Below are 22,550 nucleotides of genomic sequence, written 5' to 3'. Positions count from 1 at the left end.
ACTGCACTAAATGCCATTCCATTGGCAGCATTCAAAGTAAAGGTCTAGCTATAATCTGATAATGCTTTAATGTCACTCTTCATAAGTAAAATTTTAAAAGGTCCTTCTAGAAAAATACTGCATACACATATAAAAAAGGATTCAAAAAATGTGAATTTCAGGATCAATAAAAGGTATTTTTTGGTAGACTGGATTTTTGCTGTCTGTCTAAAAATAGTGGTTAGCTATTCCATCTACAACAAAACCCACCCCTGACAATACCAAATTTGAGTATTTTAACATTTGAATGATAAAGTAAATTACCTTTGGTAATTTAAGGAAAACATATACCTGAAAAGTAAAGGAAATGACCTCTGGTACACATATCCTCTGGTACAAATACCCAATGGCATTTGGCTGTAGTTCCGTGGGAAAGATGCCAAAATGTTCGTTGGAGGGGTTACAAATTCCCTTCATCTGTTCAGTTATTTATGGTGGTCCTTCCTTAGTCCCAACACTACTAATTTGTCTTAATACTATTATGCCCATTAGTAGACATAGCAATGTCTAAACATTGGTTTCCAAATGTTTGGGTTTCATGGACCAATACTATTAAAAAGATTCTCAACCAATCTCAGGTTGTCAATTTTTATTGTTTTCAACTAAGGCTTCTTTTTTTTTTTGGCCATGCTGCGTGGCTTGTGGGATCTTAGTTCCCAGCCAGGGACTGAACCCAGGTTCCCAGCAGTGGAAACATGGCACCCTAACCACTGGACTGCCAGTGAATTCCCTCAACTAAGGCTTGATATTCAGTAAACCACTTATGAACATAACCCCTTCATGGAAGAAATGGTCTTTTAACACCAAAGAATTAGGAAGGTCCATAATTTCAGAATAAAGGATAGTCCTTTTTTTTTTTCTTTTTTTTTTGGGCTGTGTCGTGCAGCTTGTGGGATCTCAGTTCCTCGACCAGGGATTAAACCCAGGCCACGGCACTGAAAGCTCAGAATCCTAACTACTAGGCCAGCAGGGAACTCCCTAAAGGATAGTTCTTTAAATCAAGTCTACTTAACCTTAACAAAAACTCTGTGAACTATCTTATTTTTCTGTTTCTGCCGAGGACCACTTGTGGACTGATGTTGGTCCCTCAGTCACAGGGCCTATTGCTTTGGGCTATTCATCTGAGGCCAAGAGTGGCCTCCGCAGTTTAGCCCAGGATACAGTACACATATTATCTTTTTTTTTTTTTTTTTTTTGCGGTACACGGGCCTCTCACTGTTGTGGCCTCTCCCGTTGCGGAGCACAGGCTCCGGACGCGCAGGCTCAGCGGCCATGGCTCACGGGCCCAGCCACTCCGCGGCATGTGGGATCTGCCCGGACCGGGGCACGAACCCGTGTCCCCTGCATCGGCAGGCGGACTCTCAACCACTGCGCCACCAGGGAAGCCCACATTATCATTTTTTAATATTCTCTTACCCTGAAAAGGGTGGAGTACTACTGGTTTAGAACTGTGGTTCTCGATGTGTGGTCCCCATATATGGAGCATCAGCATCATCTGGGAACTCATCAGAAATGCAAATTCTCAGGCACTACCCCAGACTTACTGAATTAGAAACTCTAAGGGCAGAGCCCAGCACTCTGTGTTTTAACAAGCCCTCCAGGTGACCATGATGAGAACCCCTGTCTAGACAACAGGTTGAGAACACAAGTATACAGGACAGAGGTGTGTACTCCAGAGTTGAAAAGGCTGTGTTTGGTTTCTGTCTTTCACTAATTGCAACCTGAGTCAATCACAACTTCTTCACATTCTTATTGCCCTAACTATATAATAGATAAAATAGATAAAACTCCACAAGGAGGTTTTGAAAATAAGTATATGAAAGCTCCTCAGTCCTCAGAGATAAGTCAACACAGCACTATCCATCCAAGGTAGTGATAATAATAATAACCTTCATCCTGTTTTTATCAAGCTCCTCCAACCTGCTACAGTCACAATGAATTCTAAGCCTGTTTTTCAAGGTTCTAGTCACTCCATACAATTTGGTTAATTAGCCATTTGATGAGCACACTTTTTGTTTCTCCAATCATTAACAAAAACTTTAAGCAGTACTAAGCCTAATATCATTTTTCTTGAAAAACTACCATTTTTCCTCTCCTCCCTTTCTTAAAAATTCCTCTGAATTTATATAAGGAAAACTGACCTAAATATAATATATTCAGGTAAATATAAAAAATTTACTAAACCAATAAAAAGTTACTGGTTATCTTCCCTGCTTTCATTCTTCCACCACTTATTTTATTAAGAGTAGCATTCTTAACTCTCCTGAGACAAAACATGATTTTATCAGGATAATTTAAGTATCTTTGCAGTTTCCCATGAATGTACTATGCCAGACACTGAATCACAAGTTACACTGGCATCTATACAATCACCTTTTTATGTACTGGATTTATGTTGAAGGAAGGCACTGGCAGTTTAAAGTAGGTTAAAGAAAAAACCCTTTTCTCCAAGCAGGTCAAACCCACTGTGGTCTTCACATGTACAGTCCCCCAGCTACAAACAGTAGTTCAGAAACATTGTTTTAGTAAAATAAATATTAATCCCCCAAAACTTGAACCTAATTTTAGTGATATTTGACCCCACTCTGTTTCCATTTATAGCCATCTGCCTCATCTTCAAGGCTTTCTTCTATACTGGGGGCATTCACAGGGACAAGCTATGGAGAACTCTCTCACAGACCAAATCAATATTGTACCAGTTATCCAATAAAACAACTGTCTAAAACCAAACCAAACCCCAAACAATGGAAATCTAAAGACTTACTTACCAATGACAGGGTTGCTATTTCTGTGAGCTGGTTTAGGGGGAGGGATAGGGGGCTGCTTGGCAGGGACTATATGAGTGAGGCTCGGGGTAGCAGTAGTGTTAGTGATGGCAGGAGAAGCAGGCAGAGTCCTGGGTGCTTGGGAAGGGGGGACAGAGGAATTAACAGTTTTTGCTGGGTTCGTGGCAGCCGTGGTGGCAGCAGGTGCTGTGGTGATCGCAGTGGTGGGCGTGGAGGAGAGTGGTCTTGCCGTGCTGCCAGAGGAAGTGGCATCCTTTGCTTGCCCTTCATTTGCTTCGTGAGAAGAGGATAAGTGTCTTTTAGGGGGAAGTAAAGGCTGTTTGGGTACATTCTCAGGAATGGACTCCGCTTCAGAATTAGGCTGGCTTCCAGTTGAGCCTGTGTAATAACAGATGTGATTTAAAAGGAAAGAGTTACAAGACAGACTGAAAAAGCTAACACACCCGTAGCTTATGGTCAACTCCATCCATTATTTAATGTATAGATTGGTTTACGGACAAAGTTTCCCAACCTCAACATACTTAAGGTATATGACACTTTCTCAATCATAAGAGAGGCTTGTTATGGTAGTGATTCTTCATACAAGAGCCAGGAAACTGGACACAGAGTCCCTTGGGTGGAGGAGGAGGAATGTGTAGCTTGAAAAAGTCCTACAGTTATCTGATATTTAACATCCTCTTCCGTCCTTGAATATCACACACTTAGGTATTTTGTGAATACAAGAATGAGGGGAGAAATTCTACTTAAAGTGGCAACTAGGTGAGGAACTGCTAGAGGAGAACAGAAGTCCCTCTGGATTTTATTTCTCCCCTGGCTCTTGTAAACCCCTGAAGTAAATGAGAATGACTGATCCATGGCTCTTAAACTAAAAAATTCAGAGTTAATTACCTAGTCGCTTCTTTGGGTCCTCTTCTGGAATAGGCTTAAGACTTGCTGTTCTTCTTGGTTCTTCCTCTACTTGGACTGGACTAGAAGATCTGGCACTCCCTATGGGGGTGGTATGGCCATTCTTTAACGTGGCATGGCTCAACTTCCCTGGATCCTCACCACCTGCAAGGTCCAAAAGAAAGAGCAAACTGATGGACTGGTGTGGTCAGGCAGGGAGAAGAGTTGGCAATTTCTAACCTTTCTTATCCCCTTTATCCAACCCTCTTCCTGTTTTAGCTTATTATTTAGATTTTATAGTAGTAATGAAAATAAGTAATTCTTTTTCCAACAAACATTTGATTGTCTATTATGTGCCGGGTGCCTTGCTACATGAATAAGACATTTATTTCACACAAATAATTACAATGCTAAATGTTAAGAGCTATTATGAGTGAAATACTATGGTACAAATGAAGAAACAATTTTCTTGGGGGTGGGAATGGACTTAGAAAAGCTTCACAGAAAGTGGTAGCTAAACTGAGTCTTAAAGGAGGAGTAGGAGCCTGCCACTCGATGACAAGATGAGCAAAGACCATGTAGGAAGAAGAAATAGCATGTATGAAGGTGTGAAATTATTCGACATGTTTGGGAACTGACAATTAGTTTGTCCTGGCAGGAGAACAGATGCACATAAGAAAAAGTTAATAGGAATGGAAAGGCAAGCACCATGTAAAAGAGCCTGGACTGAATCCTATAGGAAATAGGAAGCCAAAGAATTAAAGTAGGAGAGAGATATGATCTGCTCTGTCTTTTAGAAAGTTAATAATGAGAGCTGTGAGAAGGATGGATTAGGCAGTGATTGGAATAGGAAAACTAATAATAAGCAGAATGTAGGTGAGAAATAGCAGAGGGTGCCTGAGGGCATTAGGAGTGGACAGCAAGGGGGAGAACTGATAGACACATCAAAGGTAAAACACGGTACACATGATGAATTCCTATAAGCTAAACTGCAGGAATGATCACTAGGCTGCAGGCTTTGGGATGAACACTCATCACTATTAAACTTGTAGGCAAGATCCTTTTATGGAGGAATTAGACAAGTGTTCCCAGTTACTGCTGAGGTTTCCTTTGGAGGAGAGAACTGAAACACTGAGGTTAGAGACTGAAAACTGTCTCACCCCCTAGTGTCATGGGAACTGGAACTATTTGCTCTCTAGTTACTCTCTTTGTTTTCCATAGGGAGACACTCTTAATTTTAGTGTCTCTTGAGTTAGTCCCTCGAGTTCTCATAGACCAGACTCCCTCACCCCAACCCACCACTTCCTACTAAGAGATTAGCCAGTATCATTCTTCATACAGTCTCAGAAAGAGGTGGAGCTTGGGCTAAAAGTAGTAGAAGTCTAAGGCAAATGAGCACTGAATGAAAAATGTACTTCTAAAGTGAAAGTATTCTGACAACTATTTTTTAAATTTTAAAACAGAGGAAAGGGCAAGATGACAACAGCTATGCAAATGTTGTAAGTTACTGCTTATGTTAATATAGCGCACCTTTAACAAAAACAGGACTTTCTAGAATGTAAAGCAATGAATCATTTCAAAGCCCCTACTTTCTTTCTTTTTTAAAAAAAATTTATTTTATTTATTTATTTTTGGCAGCATTGGGTCTTCGTTGCTGCGCGCGGGCTTTCTCTAGTTGCGGCGAGCGGGGGATACTCTTTTGTTGCAGTGTTCAGGCTTCTCATTGCAGTGGCTTCTCCTGCTGTGAAGCACGGGCTCTAGGCAGGTGGGCTTCAGTAGTTGTGGCTCGCAGGCTCTAGAGTGCAGGCTCAGTAGTTGTGGCGCACGGGCTTAGTTGCTCAGTGGCATGTGAAATCTTCCCAGACCAGTGCTCGAACCCATGTCCCCTGCATTGACAGGCAGATTCTTAACCACTGTGCCACTAGGGAAGCCCAAAGCCCCTACTTTCTTTTCATTTTTTTATTTTTTTTTTTGCGGTATGTGGGCCTCTCACTGTTGTGGCCTCTCCCGTTGCGGAGCACAGGCTCCGGATGTGCAGGCTCAGCGGCCATGGCTTATGGGCCCAGCCACTCCGCGGCATGTGGGATCTTCCCGGACCGGGGCACGAACCCGTGTCCCCTGCATCGGCAGGCGGAATCTCAACCACTGCGCCACCAGGGAAGCCCCAAAGCCCCTACTTTCAAAAAAACATACAGTGAAAGGTAAAGACACATTATTAATTAGTTTCTACACAGCACATACCAGCAAAAGTGATCAGTCATCTTGCAAGTTACTTAATCAGGATTGTCTACTTTGAAGTAAAACTTCTTATATATACACATATTTAAAAAAATAAATTCATTTATTTATTTTTAGCTGCGGTGGGTCTCTGTTGCTGTGCACGGGCTTTCTCTAGTTGCAGCGAGCTGGGGCTACTCTTCATTGTGGTGTGCGGGCTTCTCATTGCAGTGCTTCTCTTATTGCTGAGCATGAGCTCTAGGCCCATGGGCTTCAGTAGTTGTGACGTGTGGGCTTCAGTAGTTGTGGCACGTGGACTCAATAGTTGTGGCTAGCGGGCTCTGGAGCGCAGGCTCAGTAGTCGTGGTGCACGGGCTCAGTTGCTCCACGGCATGTGGGATCTTCCCGGACCAGGGCTCGAACCCGTGTCCCCTGCATTGGCAGGTGGATTCTTAACCATTGTGCCACCAGGGAAGTCCCAAACTTCTTATGTTTAATGCAAAGGGTTTGTGTTAAATGCTAACAGAATAGAATTAGAATCTGGCCTCAACATCTATGAGTGCCTCTCAATCCCCAACTCAGAAAATCCATTACATATTTTATAATATAGTCAAGTCAGAACCATAATCAAGCCAAAAGCCATCTCTGAGTATGAAAAGAACTGCAAGGTTCCAATACTGCTTTTAGCCTAAACTGGAGATATGTAAGCCAGGCTGTGAGGCCCATCTCTTAGTTTCTTCTTTTTTTAAAAAAAATTTATTTATTTATTTTTGGCTGTGTTGGGTCTTCGTTGCTGCATGCAGGCTTTCTCTAGTTGCGGCTAGTGGGGGCTACTCTTCGTTGCGGCACGCGGGCTTCTCATTGCGGTGGCTGCTCTTGTTGTGGAGCATGGGCTCTAGGCACGTGGGCTTCAGTAGTTGTGGCACGCAGGCTCAGTACTCTTGGCCTGCGGGCTCTAGAGTGCAGGCTCAGTAGCTGTGGCTCAAGGGCTTAGATGCTCCGCAGCATATGGGATCTTTCCGGGCCAGGGATCGAACCCATGTCCCCTGCATTGGCAGGTGGATTCTCAACCACTGTACCGCCAGGGAAGTGCTCTTAGTTTCTTCTTACAGAGTACAGTTTAGGTCAGTTCTCTGGTTGGCAGAGGGACATCTTGTCCAATGGCTACAATTCACTTAGCAATTGGACCTCTGAGCTTGCTTCTAAGCTGATAACAACTTGGATCAAGAGCCAATAGGAAGCATATGGCAAAAAAGACTGAATGAAGGTGAAAAACAAGAAAGAAGTAATGTATGGGGTTTGGTGAGTGAGCAAGAAAGGTAAGAGGTAGGAGAGCGCATGGAGTGAGGAATAGCTATTATCAAAAAACAATGGCCAAAGGCGTTGCAACAGAGGCATTATAACTGTAGTTACCCACCTAAATACCTAGAAGTTTTTGTGTCCTACTGTAAAAAGCAAATAGACTCATGAAAATTTAGAAAATTTAGAAAAATAGAAAGAAAAAAATCCCCTACATTCCCATTCCAACATCCAGAAATAATATTTTAGTATTTTTCCTTCAAGCTTGTTTTTTCTACTTAAGCTTTTATATAGTTGAGATAATAAGTACATAATTTAATTAAATTTTGCAAATAAGTAATACATTCAAATGGTTCAAAACCTAAAGAGTATAGTATTTCATTGGTTTGGTTCCTTTCTTCCACCAACCAAAGGATATATTTTTAAAACTTGGCTTTCATATTTTGTCTCACGCTAAACAACTCTAATGAAGAGAAATGAAATGCAACCAATGTACTACAGCCTTAATCTTCTGATAAGCTGCTTCATAAAAGTCACACATTAGAGAAAGTCCTGACATTATTAAACCAGCAGTGAGTGTTGAAATACCAAAACATGATCTTTATGACAGACAAACAAGAAAGATTAGGGCAGCAATATGGGCCTGGAGACAAATTTGGCATTTCAGAAAAAAAAAAAAAAAAAAGGAAATGACACAGTACTGCAGCTAGCACAAAGCTGAGGATGTACAAAGAGACAGAGAATGGTTGTCCTAAGGATCCTTCACCAACCACTGAACTGCAATTCCAGAGTTAAAGACTGCAGCCAGATAAGGTAGGTACTTGGAAGGAAGGGTGAAGGAAGCTTTTTTTATTCCTCAGCAAGAAAATGGACTTTAATACAGAAAATTAGGCAGCAATTATTGGAAGGGGTTTACCCCTTATGTTTACCCCCTAAGCTGAGATTCCTTAAACAAAAAAATCAATTATTCTCATTTATGTTTTAATATTTTTTTCTTCATTAGATATTTTCATTCCCACAAAAAAATATATGCCCATTTATATGCAAAAAAGGGGTGGGGGACTGGGAGGTACAAACTACTGAGTATAAGACAGGCTCAAGGATGTATTGTACAACACGGGGAATATAGCCAATATTTTGTAATAACTGTAAATGGAAAGTAATCTCTAAAAATTATATTAAAAATGCCTTCTTAAAATAAATCAAATATAGATGGTATGCCACTGAATTCCATAGAAATACCTTATCATTATTTAGTATTTTTCATTGTCAAGTTTAATACCAGTAGAGAAAAATGTACAAAATAGAAATGTAAATTTCAAAGACATATTACAAGGAAAACACTTGTGTGATCATCATGGACATGAGGAAATACAACGTTTTCAGAGCTCTGAAGCCTCTCTCTCTCCCTAGTAACATCCCTTTCCTTCCCCCACAAAGCAATCAATCACTCTCCTAACTCTTATGATAATCCTTGCTTTGTGTTATTATAGTTTAACCACATAAGCATGCATCTCCAAACAGTTTTTCCTTTTTCTTTTTTTTTCTGTTTTGAAGGCATTTATTTCAACAGTTCATTCACTAAAACCCCCTGAGCTTTAGTCCAAAAAGTTAGTTTCCATTTTCTTTTGATAATCAGGAGAATCAACCCACTTTTCTAAACAATCACTTTTTTAGATCATTTACTGGGAGAAAGTATCTTTTATCCTGTGGTGTTTTTTTTGTTTGTTTTTGTTTTGTTTTGTTTTTCGGTACGCGGGCCTCTCACTGTTGTGGCCTCTCCCGTTGCGGAGCCCAGGCTCCGGATGCTCAGGCTCAGCGGCCATGGCTCACGGGCTTAGCCGCTCCGCGGCATGTGGGATCTTCCCAGACCTGGGGCACGAACCCGTGTCCCCTGCATCGGCAGGTGGACTCTCAACCACTGCGCCACCAGGGAAGCCCTGAAAGTATCTTTTAAAAGCATGTTTGGAGTGAATTTGTAAGCAAAAATTAGTAAAAGGGCAAGAAGAACTTTTTATTCCTCAGCTCAAGCTCAACTCACGTTTAACTTTTAATTATTTCCTATCTTGTAAGAGTCATTGCTGCCACTAGGCCTTTCTTTGTGAGGTGGCCAGTTTTCTCCTTAACACAGTTCACTAAACTCATTTTCTTTTTTTTCCAAACGCTGTTTTTTCTTCACACTTACAGAAATGATACAATATGTATTCTTTCATGACTGACTTCAATTGCTCAGTATTACTTATGACATTCATATTAAACCATGTAGGTGCAGTTTGTTTGCACTGCTGTATAATATTTCATTTTATCAATGTGTCACAAATTATGTATATATTTTACTATTGATGGACATTTGGGTTGTTTCCAATTTTGCTCTACTGTTAATAAATATTGCTGCTATGAGCATATTTATACATATCTCCTGATACACATGTATACATATTTTTGTTGGGTATATACCAAAGACTGCACATAGGTTTACATATCTCCAGCTTTCATAGATTATGCTAAACTTTTTTTCAAGGTGATTCTTCCACTTTAACACTTCCACCAATAGGTGTATGTGAATTCCACTTATTTCATACTCTCATCAACTCTTGTTCTTGGTCATCTGATTAATTTTAGGTTTTCTAGTTTATACATAGAGCTATTTTATTTTGGTTTTAATTTGTATCCCTTAATTACTAATGAAGTAAAAAACCCACCTTTCTGTTTATTGGGCATTTGTATGTACTCTCCAGTGAACTGTCTGTTCAGTGCTTTTGCAGACTTTTCTACCGCATTGCCTTTTTCTTTTCTAACAGAAGTTATAAAAATATATATTCCAGGTGCATGAACAGTTTTTTAAAGCCCCCTTCCCTCTCAACAACAGCAATAATAAAGAAAGAAAATTCAAATACTTAGTCAGAACCAAAGGCCAAGTGTACAGAGGCAGGCATATGCTATTTGCAAACTCACCCTGCTCAAGGTCTTCCAACAGAACCCCTCTTTTAACCAGCTCTTCTCTCGGTTTTCGCATAGATATTTTTCGCTCTAAAACTAACATTAAATTGGAAAACAACACTCAGAAATGTGGCAGATAAAATTCACCTCCTTAGGTAAAAGAATAAAGTGATTCAATTTTCTATTCTTAGGAAAGAAAAGAATACAAAAACTAACTTTGAATTTAAAAACTTAATTTCATTCACAACCTGTGCTATTGGGAAAATATCATTTCCAAAAAGAACTATCCTTTCATAAGTTTAGCTTTTCCTTTTTTTAAATTTTTGGCCCACCACCCGGGCCCTTGGCAATGAGGGCGAGGAGTCCTAACCCACTGGACCGCCAGAGAAGTCCCTCCTTTTTTAATGGAAATTGCAATAGTAAGATACTTATGGATGAACTTCTTCTGGGAGGAAGTGGCCAGAATAGAAAAAAAGAAGCATCTTATATCTGCTGTAGTTCAGGAGCTCCATTCATCACTCAATTGATAAACACGAACCCTGTCAAAATACCAACCTAGGAATGAGGATATAGCATATATGGCTTAGTGAGTGACCACCTGTTTTTTTAATTAAAAGATTCAATTCCCTTTTCAAACAGGGGGTTATAGAAACTTGGGAAGAGAATGAAAAAGTTAGGTACTTCCAATGGGGAACTCTCTAACTCAGAACATATATTTAAATCTTAACATCTCACCTTCTGATGTCTCTTTGAATTTATCACTTTTTTTTTTCCGCCATTTCCAGGGCTTGAAGATCTTGCCAAACCCTGAGAACTTGCTCTTCCTTTTGGTAGGAGGTGTTGTGTCTCCTGCTTCCACACTGTCCATGACCATGCCTGGGTCTGCAGTGGGCTGACCTGCTTCTTCTGTTGCATGGTGAGAGGGAGAAAGGGAAGAGAACAGCCAATTTATTATTTCAGCACAATCTTGAAAATGTCCCTTCCCCTATCTTCCTGTGGTAGTTGGAAAGGATCAGAGCAATGATAAAATAATCATGCAGACAGACTCCTTGACATCACATGGACACCAAACATCAAAATCCATAACAGATAAATTACTAGGGAGGAAAAGGAACCAAACGGAGCTGACATCATTTTAGGACAAAAATTCAATGAGATGATCATAACCAGCTCAAATCTCTTAAAGGCACACACACGCACAAATGTGGATATCTTCCCAATGTGCATGAGATCTTGCCCCAATGTAGGCTATTGCTGTTGCTATGCTCATCCTCTTGGCATGGGGGAAGGCCTGTCTCAGCTAACACCACTATCTCTTGTGTCACTGAAGCAGAGAATTCTACCATCGGTGAGTGAGTCGTTATTCTCTGTTAAACACTGCCCTCTCCCTGCCCTCTTTTTTCAGGATATAAATAGTTCAGGGAGGGGGGTAACATTTAAGTATTAACACCTTACTTGTATATGTTATCAGATTATTTTCTCCCTTTGCAAAAAAGACCTTAGGTAGTTTTGGAGTATTGGAAGGGGCTTGGGGAGCGGGGTGGGGCAGGGGTATTAGACAGTGTTTCAAAATAAAGGAAAACTTTTTTGAAAGTAGAGATGAGATTTCAGTTTGCTTATTACAATATTGTTTTAGGGACAATCCTGATTCTAAAGATTTGACAAGAAACATAACTGACATGATAAATGTGCAGGATTGAAATGAAAGGCCATGAGTCCCTCATAATGACCACACATGCAGGGTTTAGTGAGTGAGCTTTAGTGGCAGAGAAAGGAGCAGCCAACACTGGGCCAAGAATAATAAAAAAAAGCAGGAAGGCAACAAAAAAAGCAGGAAGGCAACACAATACAACTTTGCACTCCACCTACTGTCCCAGCGTTCTTTGGAGAAGTCTAGAGGAGAAGAAAAAAAAGAGTCATGTGGAATAACAATCCTGGAATTAAATTGGGACCTTTACTTTATAGAAATACATCAAGGACCACATACTGTATAATCACATGTAATAAGTTAACATGTTTATTGTAAACAATTTCACATTTGAAGCAAATAATGCATTTGGAGGTGGAGGGGACAAAAGGGCATAATATATACACTAAAAAAAACCCTCTTCTAATTTAATAGATATTTTTTCATAAGAGAAAATACACAATCAACAAGCACTAATTTTTTTAAAGAAACACTTGACAAATTCAATCTTTTTTCAGTTGATAGATGTTGAGTCTAGGGAAGTCCGTTGATAAAGGTAAGATTTACACAACAGTAATTATCAGAGCGACTTCAGCAATGGCTGCTGATGCATTACTTTGCTATGCCTAAGGTGACATAGGCAAAACAGGGGTCTGGTTCCTGAAGTGCAACAGATGAAGAGGACAGAGGACAGTGACTCTTTTCTTTACTTGAGGGCAGCTTGGGTCTCAACTACTTTAATTCTTTACATGAAATGCAATAGAACATGGTTATAACACTGGATCATATTTTTTAAAGTTTAGTTGCTAGAGACGTAGAATAACTCCTGTCCTAACAATTTCCCCTCAATGGTACCCCGGGATGGACCGCCAAGAGTGGCACTAGGGTGAACATATCGTACTGTTTTTAAGAGTGAGTGCTTTAACTAAGACAGTATTCTACCAATTGTGGAATTTCAATGAGACCCGGACACATTTCAGACCATTCATGATATCATAACATTAATATTTAACATATATTAATGATAACACTTTCAGAAATGGAGTTAAGTATCATAAGCTGTTCATTCTCAAAGAGTAGCCTTCCTTACAGAGACAAGGAAGGACTGAAACTTTAAATCTCTTGCTAACCCACCCACTGAGTGAAATTCAGAGTTCCAAAAGACACACAGGAAAATGCCTGTTTGGTTAAAAGTAACAGGGAAGATAATTTAAAAAAACAAAACCCAAACCAAAACAAACAAAACCCCAAACTAACAGTATGAAAGTAAAGGTTATTAGTGCTATGTGACGCTTTTACAAAGAAAAATAGCCAAAAACTTTACGAATGTTAGGTGGTAACATATTCACAGAAAAGTTCCTGTCTGTAAAGTCCTAAAATGAAATATATCCAATCTAGCCTGCTTCCACTATCTTCTTTGATATCTAATGACCTTCTAAAGTAGGATTTAGTTCAACCCTTTTAGTTCTTCATTATATTGAACAACAAATTTATCTGTCCTCTTTCTCTTATACATTCAAACAAGAAAATCATGATATCCTTTCAAACATATTTATGCCTGCTAGCATATGAACTCAAAATAAGTTCAGTTTATATTAAGTCACAGTGTGTGTGGAAAATACCAACAGCTTACAATAAAAATGAATGCATCTGCCATCAAGGCTCTGAATACAAAAAGCAAAGAGAGCAGTACTTTTTTTCTTTGACGCTTTATGAAAATGTGTTTAATCTTCATGTCCATAAAACTTTTAGAAACTGGTATGCCTCTTGCATCAGGCAGTGAGGTTCAGCCACACCAAGTCCTGACCCAGTTATCATCCCAAATTCATTCATTCATATTCTTATATTCTCACATTCTCCTTTCCTTCCCCTTCTCCCCTCCTCACTTTCATGACAAACAGAACATTATTTCTGTGACACCCAAATCTGTTCCAAATACTCGGAATCAGCCCAGTTGCCTTTTCAAAACACAGAATCTCCAGGAGCTGGGACCTAAAAATCTGTTTTTAAAAAATTTCCCAGGCAATTCTTATGATTAGTCAGCTTGTTAAATGCAATTTCAGATTACTATCTGGAAAACTTTTGCATGTTAAAAGAGACAGAGGCAGACATTCTCTGCACGTAACCTAATTCTTTCTTTCTCCCTTCCTTCCTTCCTTCCTCTCTCCCTCTCTCCCTTCCTTTCTTCCTTTCTTTCTTTCTTTTTGGCTGCGTTGGGTCTTCGTTGCTATGTGTGGGCTTCCTCTAGTCGCAGCAAGCAGGGGCTATTCTTCATTGCGGAGCATGGGCTTCTCATTGCGGTGGCTTCTCTTGTTGCGGAGCATGGGCTCTAAGCACTTGGGCTTCAGTAGTTGCAGCATGCGGGCTCAGTAGTTGCGGCATGCAGGTCGCTTCAGTAGCTGTGGTGCACAGGCTTAGTTGCTCCGTGGCATGTGGGATCTTCCCGGACCAGGGATCGAACCTGTATCCCCTGCATTGGCACGCGGATTCTTAACCACTGCACCACCAGGGAAGTCTCTATTTATTTATTTTTTGATGTGGACCATGTTTGAAGTCTTTACTGAATTTGTTACAATATGGCTTCCGTTTTATGTTTTGGTTTTTTGGCCACGAGGCATGTGGGATCTCAGCTCCCTGACCAGGGACGGAACACGTACCCCATGCATTGAAAGGCAAAGTCTCAACCACTGGACTGCCAGGGAAGTCCCTATTATTTTTTTAATTAATTAATTATTTATTTATATGGCTACGTTGGGTCTTAGTTGCGACATGTGGGACCTTCTGTTGCGGCGCAGGGGCTATCTCTAGTTGTGGCGTGTGGGTTCTACAGCGTGCAGGCTTACTTGCCCTGCAGCATGTGGGATCTTTGTTCCCCAACCAGGGACTGAACCCATGTCCCTTGAATTGGAATGCAGATTCTTAAACACTGGATCACCAGGGAAGTCCCTAACTAGGTATTATTTAGAACTAGAATAGGGGCCAGGGCCATGCACATATTTTTTCAAATACAGGTTAAAAATAGAGTAGGAGGTTACATGCACTGCATTACCTACACTATAATATACATTAAAAAGGAGAATGGGATATTCACAGAAAGTTAGACAAAATGAAAAGGCAGAGGACTTTGTACCAGATGACGGAACAACATAAAACCCCAGAAAAAAAACTAAATGAAGTGGAGATAGGTAACTTTCCAGAAAAAGAATTCAGAATAATGATAGTGAAGATGATCCAGGACCTTGGATAAAGAATGGAGGTAAAGATTGAGAAGATGCAAGAAATGTTTAACAAAGACCTAGAAGAATTAAAGAACAAACAAACAGAGATGTACAATACAATAACTGAAATGAAAAATACACTAGAAGGAATCAATAGCAGAAAAACTGAGGCAGAAGAACGGATAAGGGACCTGGAAGACAGAATGGTGGAATTCACTGCTGTGGAACAGAATAAAGAAAAAAGAATGAAAAGAAATGAAGACAGCCTAAGAGACCTATGGGACAATATTAAACATAACAAAATTCGCATTATAGGTGTCGCAGAAGGAGATGAGAGAAAGAACCCGAGAAAATATGTGAAGAGATTATAGTCAAAAACTTCCCTAACATGGGAAAGGAAATAGCCACCCAAGTCCAGGAAGCACAGAGAGTCCCAGGAAGGATAAACTGAAGGAGAAACACGCCGAGACACACAGTAATCAAATTGACAAAAATTAAAGCCAAAGAAAAATTATTAAAAGCAGCAAAGGGGGCTTGCTTGGTGGCACAGTGGTTGAGAGTCCGCCTGCCGATGCAGGGGACACGGGCTCGTGCCCCGGTCCGGGAAGATCCCACATGCCGCGGAGAGGCTGGGCCCGTGCGCCATGGCTGCTGAGCCTGCGCGTCTGGAGCCTGTGCTCTGCAGCGGGAGAGGCCACAACAGTGAGAGGCCCGCATACCGCAAAAAAAAAAAAAAAAAAAAAAAAAAAAAAAAAAAAGCAGCAAGGGAAAAAATGACAAATAACATACAAGGGAACTCCCATAAGGTTAACAGCTGATTTCTCAGCAGAAACTCTGTAAGCCAGAAGAGAGTGGTACAATATATTTAAAGTGATGAAAGTTAAGAACTTACAACCAAGATTACTCTACCCGGCAAGGATATCATTCAGATTCGGCAGAGATCAAAAGTTTTACAGACAAGCAAAAGCTAAGAAAATTCAGCACCACCAAACCAGCTCTACAACAAATGCTAAAGGAACTTCTCTAAGTGGGAAACACAAGAGAAGAAAAGGACCTACAAAAACAAACCCATAACATTAAGAAAATGGTAATAGGAACATACATATCGATAATTACCTTAAACGTGAATGGATTAAATGCTCCAACCAAAAGACACAGGCTCGCTGAATGGATACAAAAACAAGACCTATCTATATGCTGTCTACAAGAGACACACTTCAGACCTAGGGACGCATACAGACTGAAAGTGAGGGGATGGAAAAAGATATTCCATGCAAATGGAAATCAAAAGAAAGCTGGAGTAGCAATACTCATATCAGATAAAATAGACTCTAAAATAAAGAATGTTACAAGAGACTAGCAAGGACACAACATAATGATCACGGGATCAATCCAAGAAGAAGATATAACAATTATAAATTTATATGCACCCAATATAGGGGCACCTCAATACACAAGGCAACTGCTAACAGCTAGAAAAGAAGAAATCAACAGTAACATAATAATAGTGGGGGACTTTAACACTTCACTTACACCAATGGACAGATCATCCAGATAGAAAATTAATAAGGAAACACAAGTTTTAAATGACACCATAGACCAGATATATTTAATTGATATTTATAGGACATTCCATCCAAAAACAGCAGATTACATTTTCTTCCCAAGTGCACACGGAATATTCTCCAGGACAGATCACATCTTGGGTCATGAATCAAGCCTCAGTAAATTTAAGAAAATTGAAATCATATCAAGCATCTTTTCTGACCACAATGCTATGAGATCAGAAGTCAATTACAGGGAAAAAAACGTAAAAAACACAAACACATGGAGGCTAAACAATACGTTACTAGATAACCAAGAGATCACTGAAGAAATCAAAAACTATCTAGAGATAAATTACAATGAAAACACGACGATCCAAAAACTATGGGATGCAGCAAAAGCGGTTCTAAGAGGGAAGTTTATAACAATACAAGCCTACCTCAAGAAACAAGAAAACTCTCAAATAAACAATCTAACCTTACACTTAAAGGAACTAGAGATAGAAGAACAAAGAAAACCCAAAGTTAGTAGAAGGAAAGAAATCATAAAGATCAGAGCAGAAATAAATGAAATAGAAACAAAGAAAACAATATAGCAAAGTGAATAAAACTAAAAGCTGGTTCTTTGATAAGATAAACAAAATTGATAAACCTTTAGCCAGACTCAACAAGAAAAACAGGGAGAGGACTCAAATCAATAAAATTAGAAAGGAAAAAGGAGAAGTTACAAGGGACACTTCAGAAATACAAAGCATCCTAAGAGACTACTACAAGCAACTCTATGCCAATAAAATGGACAACCTGGAAGAAATGGACAAATTCTTAGAAGGGTATAACCTTCCAAGACTGAACCAGGAAGAAATAGAAAATATGAAGAGACCAATCACAAGTAATGAAATTGAAACTGTGATTAAAAATCTTCCAAAAAACAAAAGTCCAGGACCAGATGGCTTCACAGGTGAATTCTATCAAACATTCAGAGAAGAGTTAACACCCATCCTTCTCAAAGTCTTCTAAAAAATTGCAGAGGAGGGAACACTCCCAAATTCATTCTATGAGGCCACCATTACCCTGATACCAAAACCAGACAAAGATACTACAAAAAAAGGAAATTACAGACCAATATCACTGATGAATATAGATGCGAAAATCCTCAACAAACAGAATCCAACAACACATAAAAAGGATCATACACCATGATCAAGTGGGATTTATCCCAGGGATGCAAGGATTCTTCAATATACACAAATCAATCAATGTGATACACCATATTAACAAATTGAAGAAGAAAAACTATATGATCATTTCAATAGATGCAGAAAAAGCTTTTGACAAAATTCAACACCCATTTATGATAAGAACTCCCCAGAGAGTAGGCACAGAGGGAACCTACCTCAACATAATAAAGGCCATATACGACAAACCCACAGCAAACATCATTCACAATGGTGAAAAACTGAAAGCATTTCCTCTAAGATCAGGAACAAGACAAGGATGTCCACTCTCGCCACTATTATTCAACATCGTTTCGCAAGTCCTAGTCACGGCAATCAGAGAAGAAAAAGAAATAAAAAGAAAACAAATTGGAAAAGAAGTCAAACTGTCACTGTTTGCAGATGACATGATACTATACATAAAGAATCCTAAAGATGCCACCAGAAAGCTACTAGAGCTACTCAATGAATTTGGTAAAGTTGCAGGATACAAAATTAATGCACAGAAATCTTGCATTCTTATACACTAACAACGAAAGATCAGAAAGAGAAATTAAGGAAACAATCCCATTCACCATTGCAACAAAAAGAATAAAATACCTAGGAATAAACCTACCTAAGGAGGTAAAAGACCTGTACTCAGAAAACTATAAGACACTGATGAAAGAAATCAAAAATGACACAAACAGGGGCTTCCCTGGTGGCGCAGTGGTTGAGAGTCCACCTGCCGATGCAGGGGACACGGGTTCGTGCCCTGGTCCGGGAGGATCCCACATGCCGCGGAGCGGCTGGGCCCATGAGCCATGGCTGCTAAGCCTGCGCATCCGGAGTCTGTGCTCTGCAACGGGAGAAGCCACAACAGTGAGAGGCCCACGTACCGCAAAAAAAAAAAAAAAAGATGACACAAACAGATGGAGAGATATACCATGTTCTTGGATTGGAAGAATCAATATTCTGAAAATGACTATACTACCCAAAGCAATCTACAGATTCAATGCAATCCCTATCAAATTACCAGTGGCATTTTTTACAGAACTGGAACAAAAAATCTTAAAATTTGTATGGAGATACAAAACACCCCAAATAGCCCAAGCAGTCTTGAGGGAAAAAAACGGAGCTGAAGAAATCAGACTCCTTGACCTCAGGCTATACTACAAAGCTACAGTAATCAAGACAATATGGTACTGGCACAAAAACAGAAATATAGATTAATGGACCAGGATAGAAAGCCCAGAGATAAACCCACGCACTTATGGTCAACTAATCTATGACAAAGGAGGCAAGGATATACAATGGAGAAAAGACAATCTCTTCAATAAGTGGTGCTGGGAAAACTGGACAGCTACATGTATAAGAATGAAATTAGAACACTCCTTAACACCATAAACAAAAATAAGCTCAAAATGGGTTAGAGAGCTAAACGTAAGACTGGACATTATAAAACTCTTAGAGGAAAACATAGGAAGAACACTCTTTAACATAAATCACAGCAAGATCTTTTTTGATCCACCTCCTAGAGTTATGGAAATAGAAACAAAAATAAACAAATGGGACCTAATGAAACTTAAAATCTTTTGCAAAGCAAAGGAAACTACAAGCAAGACGAAAAGACAACCCTCAGAATGGGAGAAAATATTTGCAAACGAATCGACGGACAAAGGATTAATCTCCAAAATATATAAACAGCTCATGCAGTTCAATGTTAAAAAAACAAACAACCCACCAAAAAATGGGCAGAAGACCTAAATAGACATTTCTCCAAAGATGACATACAGATGGCCAAGAAGCACATGAAAAGCTGCTCAACATCACTAATTATTAGAGAAATGCAAATCAAAACTACAATGAGGTATCACCTCACACCAGTTAGAATGGGCATCATAAGAAAATCTAGAAACAATAAATGCTGTAGAGGGTGTGGAGAAAAGGGGACCCTCTTGCACTGTTGGTTGGAATGTAAAGTGATACAGCCACTATGGAGAACAGTATGGAAGTTACTTAAGAAACTAAAAATAGAATTACTATATGACCCAGCAATCCCACTACTGGGCATAGACCCTGAGAAAACCATAATTCAAAAAGACACATGCACCCCAATGTTCATTGCAGCACTATTTACAATAGCCAGGTCATGGAAGCAACTTAAATGCCCATAGACAGATGAATGGATAAAGAAGATGTGGTACATATATACAACAGAATATTACTCAGACAGGGACGAAACTGTGTCATTTGTAGAGACGTGAATGGATCTAGAGACTGTCATGTAGAGTGAAGTAAGTCAGAAAAACAGTATCATATATTAACGCATATATGTGGAACCTAGAAAAATGGTACAGATGAACCAGTTTCCAGGGCAGAAAAGGAGACACAGATGTAGAGAGCAAACGTATGGACACCAAGGGGGGAAGTGGCGGGCAGCGGGGAGGGGTGTTGGTGGTGGGATGAATTGGGAGATTGGGATTGACATATATACACTAATATGTATAAAATAGATAACTAATAAGAACATGCTGTATAAAAAAATAAATAAAATAAAATCCATAAATTCAAAAAAAAAAGGAGAATGGAAAGAACTAAACGAAAATGTAAATATAATTTGATGATAGGACTACAGGATATCTGTGCTTCTTCTAGTTTCTTATATTTTGTGTGTGTGTGTGTTTTTATTTTACAGTGAACATGTATGGCTTTTTTTGTTTGTTTGTTTGTTTTTGCGGTACGCGGGCCTCTCACTATTGTGGCCTCTCCCGTTGGGGAGCACAGGCTCCGGACGTGCAGGCTCAGCGGCCATGGCTCACGGGTCCAGCTGCTCCGCGGCATGTGGGAGAGATCCTCCCGGACCGGGGCACGAACCCGTGTCCCCTGCATCGGCAGGCAGACTCTCAACCACTGCGCCACCAGGGAAGCCCTATGGCTTTTCTAATTGGAATAAAAACAAATTTACTTTGAAAGTGGGAGCTTTCAAATCATGACAGTTAATAAAGTCCAGCATATATATAAGTACACAAAAGAAAACAATTCTTTCTAAACATTAGGTTCCTATAAAAATGAATTATTTCTGGGCTTCTCTGGTGGCACAGTGGTTAAGAATCCACCTGCCAATGCAGGGGACATGGGTTCGAGCCCTGGTCCAGGAAGATCCCACATGCCGTGGAGCAACTAAGCCCGTGTGCCACAACTACTGAGCCTGCGCTCTAGAGCCAACGAGGCACAGCTACTGAGCCCGCGTGCCAGAACTACTGAAGCCCGCGTGCCTAGAGCCCGTGCTCCGCAACAAGACAAGCCACCGCAGTGATACGCCCACTCACTGCAACGAAGAGTAGGCCCCGCTTGCCACAACTAGAGAAAGCCTGCGCTCAGCAACGAAGACCTAATGCAGCCAAAAATAAATTTAAAAAAAAATTATTTCCTACATAAAAATCATAGTCTGAAGTATTAAGCAAATTAAACCATTCAACGACATTTTCTTGGAGTAGTGACACGTTAAAGTAAGTAGATTTGGATCACCCAAAGAACAGTTTCTAGTCCTACATTCTTTTAAGAATACCACCCTTGTTCACCATGAGTACAATCTTGTACTAAAGGAGCTAGAGACCAAATTTAATGGTAATCTAAATTCACCAGGTGTAAACTTTTCAGCTGTAGAATAAAGGGTTTTAAAGTATGCATAAATTCTTGATAGCAGTGGCTGATTAGATCTAATTGAAGCCACTAATCTCCGTAGCATTCTTGGATCCACTGAAACTATTCAGGCTTCCTACTGTGAATTTTTGTCTGACTTTAAGAAAATTCAATTGCATCGCTTAGAAAACTGCAGTAGAAAGAAAGAGAAACTGATGGATGAATAAATTACACAAGAAAAGGTATACTCAGGTATTGAGAAACCATCTTTTTTATTTTATTTTTTTTTTTGGTGGTACGCAGGCCTCTCACTGTTGTGGCCTCTCCCGTTGCAGAGCACAGGCTCCGGACGCGCAGGCTCAGCGGCCATGGCTCACGGGCCCAGCCACTCCGCGGCATGTGGGATCTTCCCGGACCGGGGCACGAACCCGTGTCCCCTGCATCGGCAGGAGGACTCTCAACCACTGCGCCACCAGGGAAGCCCCGATCTTTTTTATTTTTAATGATACAATTACACCTCAAATATTGTTTCTGTACTCATAAATAAAGGGCTTAGGGAGGTGAATTTGAAACTGTTCATAAGCAAATCTGTACATCAACCAAATATTTGTTCTCAACAGTTCTGATTTTATGACCATCTCCCTCCCATTTCCAATTTTTTAAAATTAATTAATTAACTAATTTATTTTTGGCTGCACTGGGTCTTTGTTGCTGCGTGCGGGCTTTCTCTAGTTGCGGCGAGCGGGGGCTACTCTTCGTTGCAGTGCGCGGGCTTCTCCTTGCGGTGGCTTCTCTTGTTGCAGAGTACAGGCTCTCGGCACGCGGCTTCAGTAGTTGTGGCTTGCGGGCTCTAGAGCGCAGGCTCAGTAGTTGTGGTGAATGGCCTTGCTCTGCGGCATGTGGGATCTTCATGGACCAGAGCTCAAACCCGTGTCCCCTGCACTGGCAGGCTGATTCTTAACCACTGCACCACCAGGGAGGCCCCCATTTCCAATTTGACAGAAGAAATACAGGCTTGGAGTCACATTTGGATACCCCATTGTTTCTATTTAAACTCAGTATGGAATTTAAAATGTCCTCATGGTCCCACTGTTTTC

At 40.2% G+C, this 22,550-nt stretch overlaps 1 protein-coding gene across 2 annotated transcripts in view; it reads right to left on the bottom strand.

The window, feature by feature from the left end:
* PHACTR4 (phosphatase and actin regulator 4) overlaps positions 1 to 22,550 on the bottom strand; it is a gene marked incomplete at both ends in the record, with an annotated part of 41,843 nt that overhangs the window by 14,182 nt on the left and 5,111 nt on the right. The window contains 5 exons of one of the 2 annotated variants that reach the window (XM_079697223.1): positions 2,808 to 3,203; positions 3,714 to 3,875; positions 10,182 to 10,262; positions 10,902 to 11,072; positions 12,036 to 12,059. In XM_079697223.1, the coding sequence (XP_079553349.1) occupies positions 2,808 to 3,203; positions 3,714 to 3,875; positions 10,182 to 10,262; positions 10,902 to 11,072; positions 12,036 to 12,059 (834 nt within the window). The remainder of the gene's footprint in view (positions 1 to 2,807; positions 3,204 to 3,713; positions 3,876 to 10,181; positions 10,263 to 10,901; positions 11,073 to 12,035; positions 12,060 to 22,550) is intronic. The other variant, XM_079697224.1, reaches the window with a different exon arrangement.

This window comes from Hyperoodon ampullatus, assembly GCF_949752795.1.
Source record: "Hyperoodon ampullatus genome assembly, chromosome: 2".
NCBI classification, from domain to species: Eukaryota; Metazoa; Chordata; class Mammalia; order Artiodactyla; family Ziphiidae; genus Hyperoodon; species Hyperoodon ampullatus.
The sequence above is the reverse complement of the archived record's forward strand: the minus strand, read 5'-3'. Positions and strand labels throughout refer to the sequence as shown.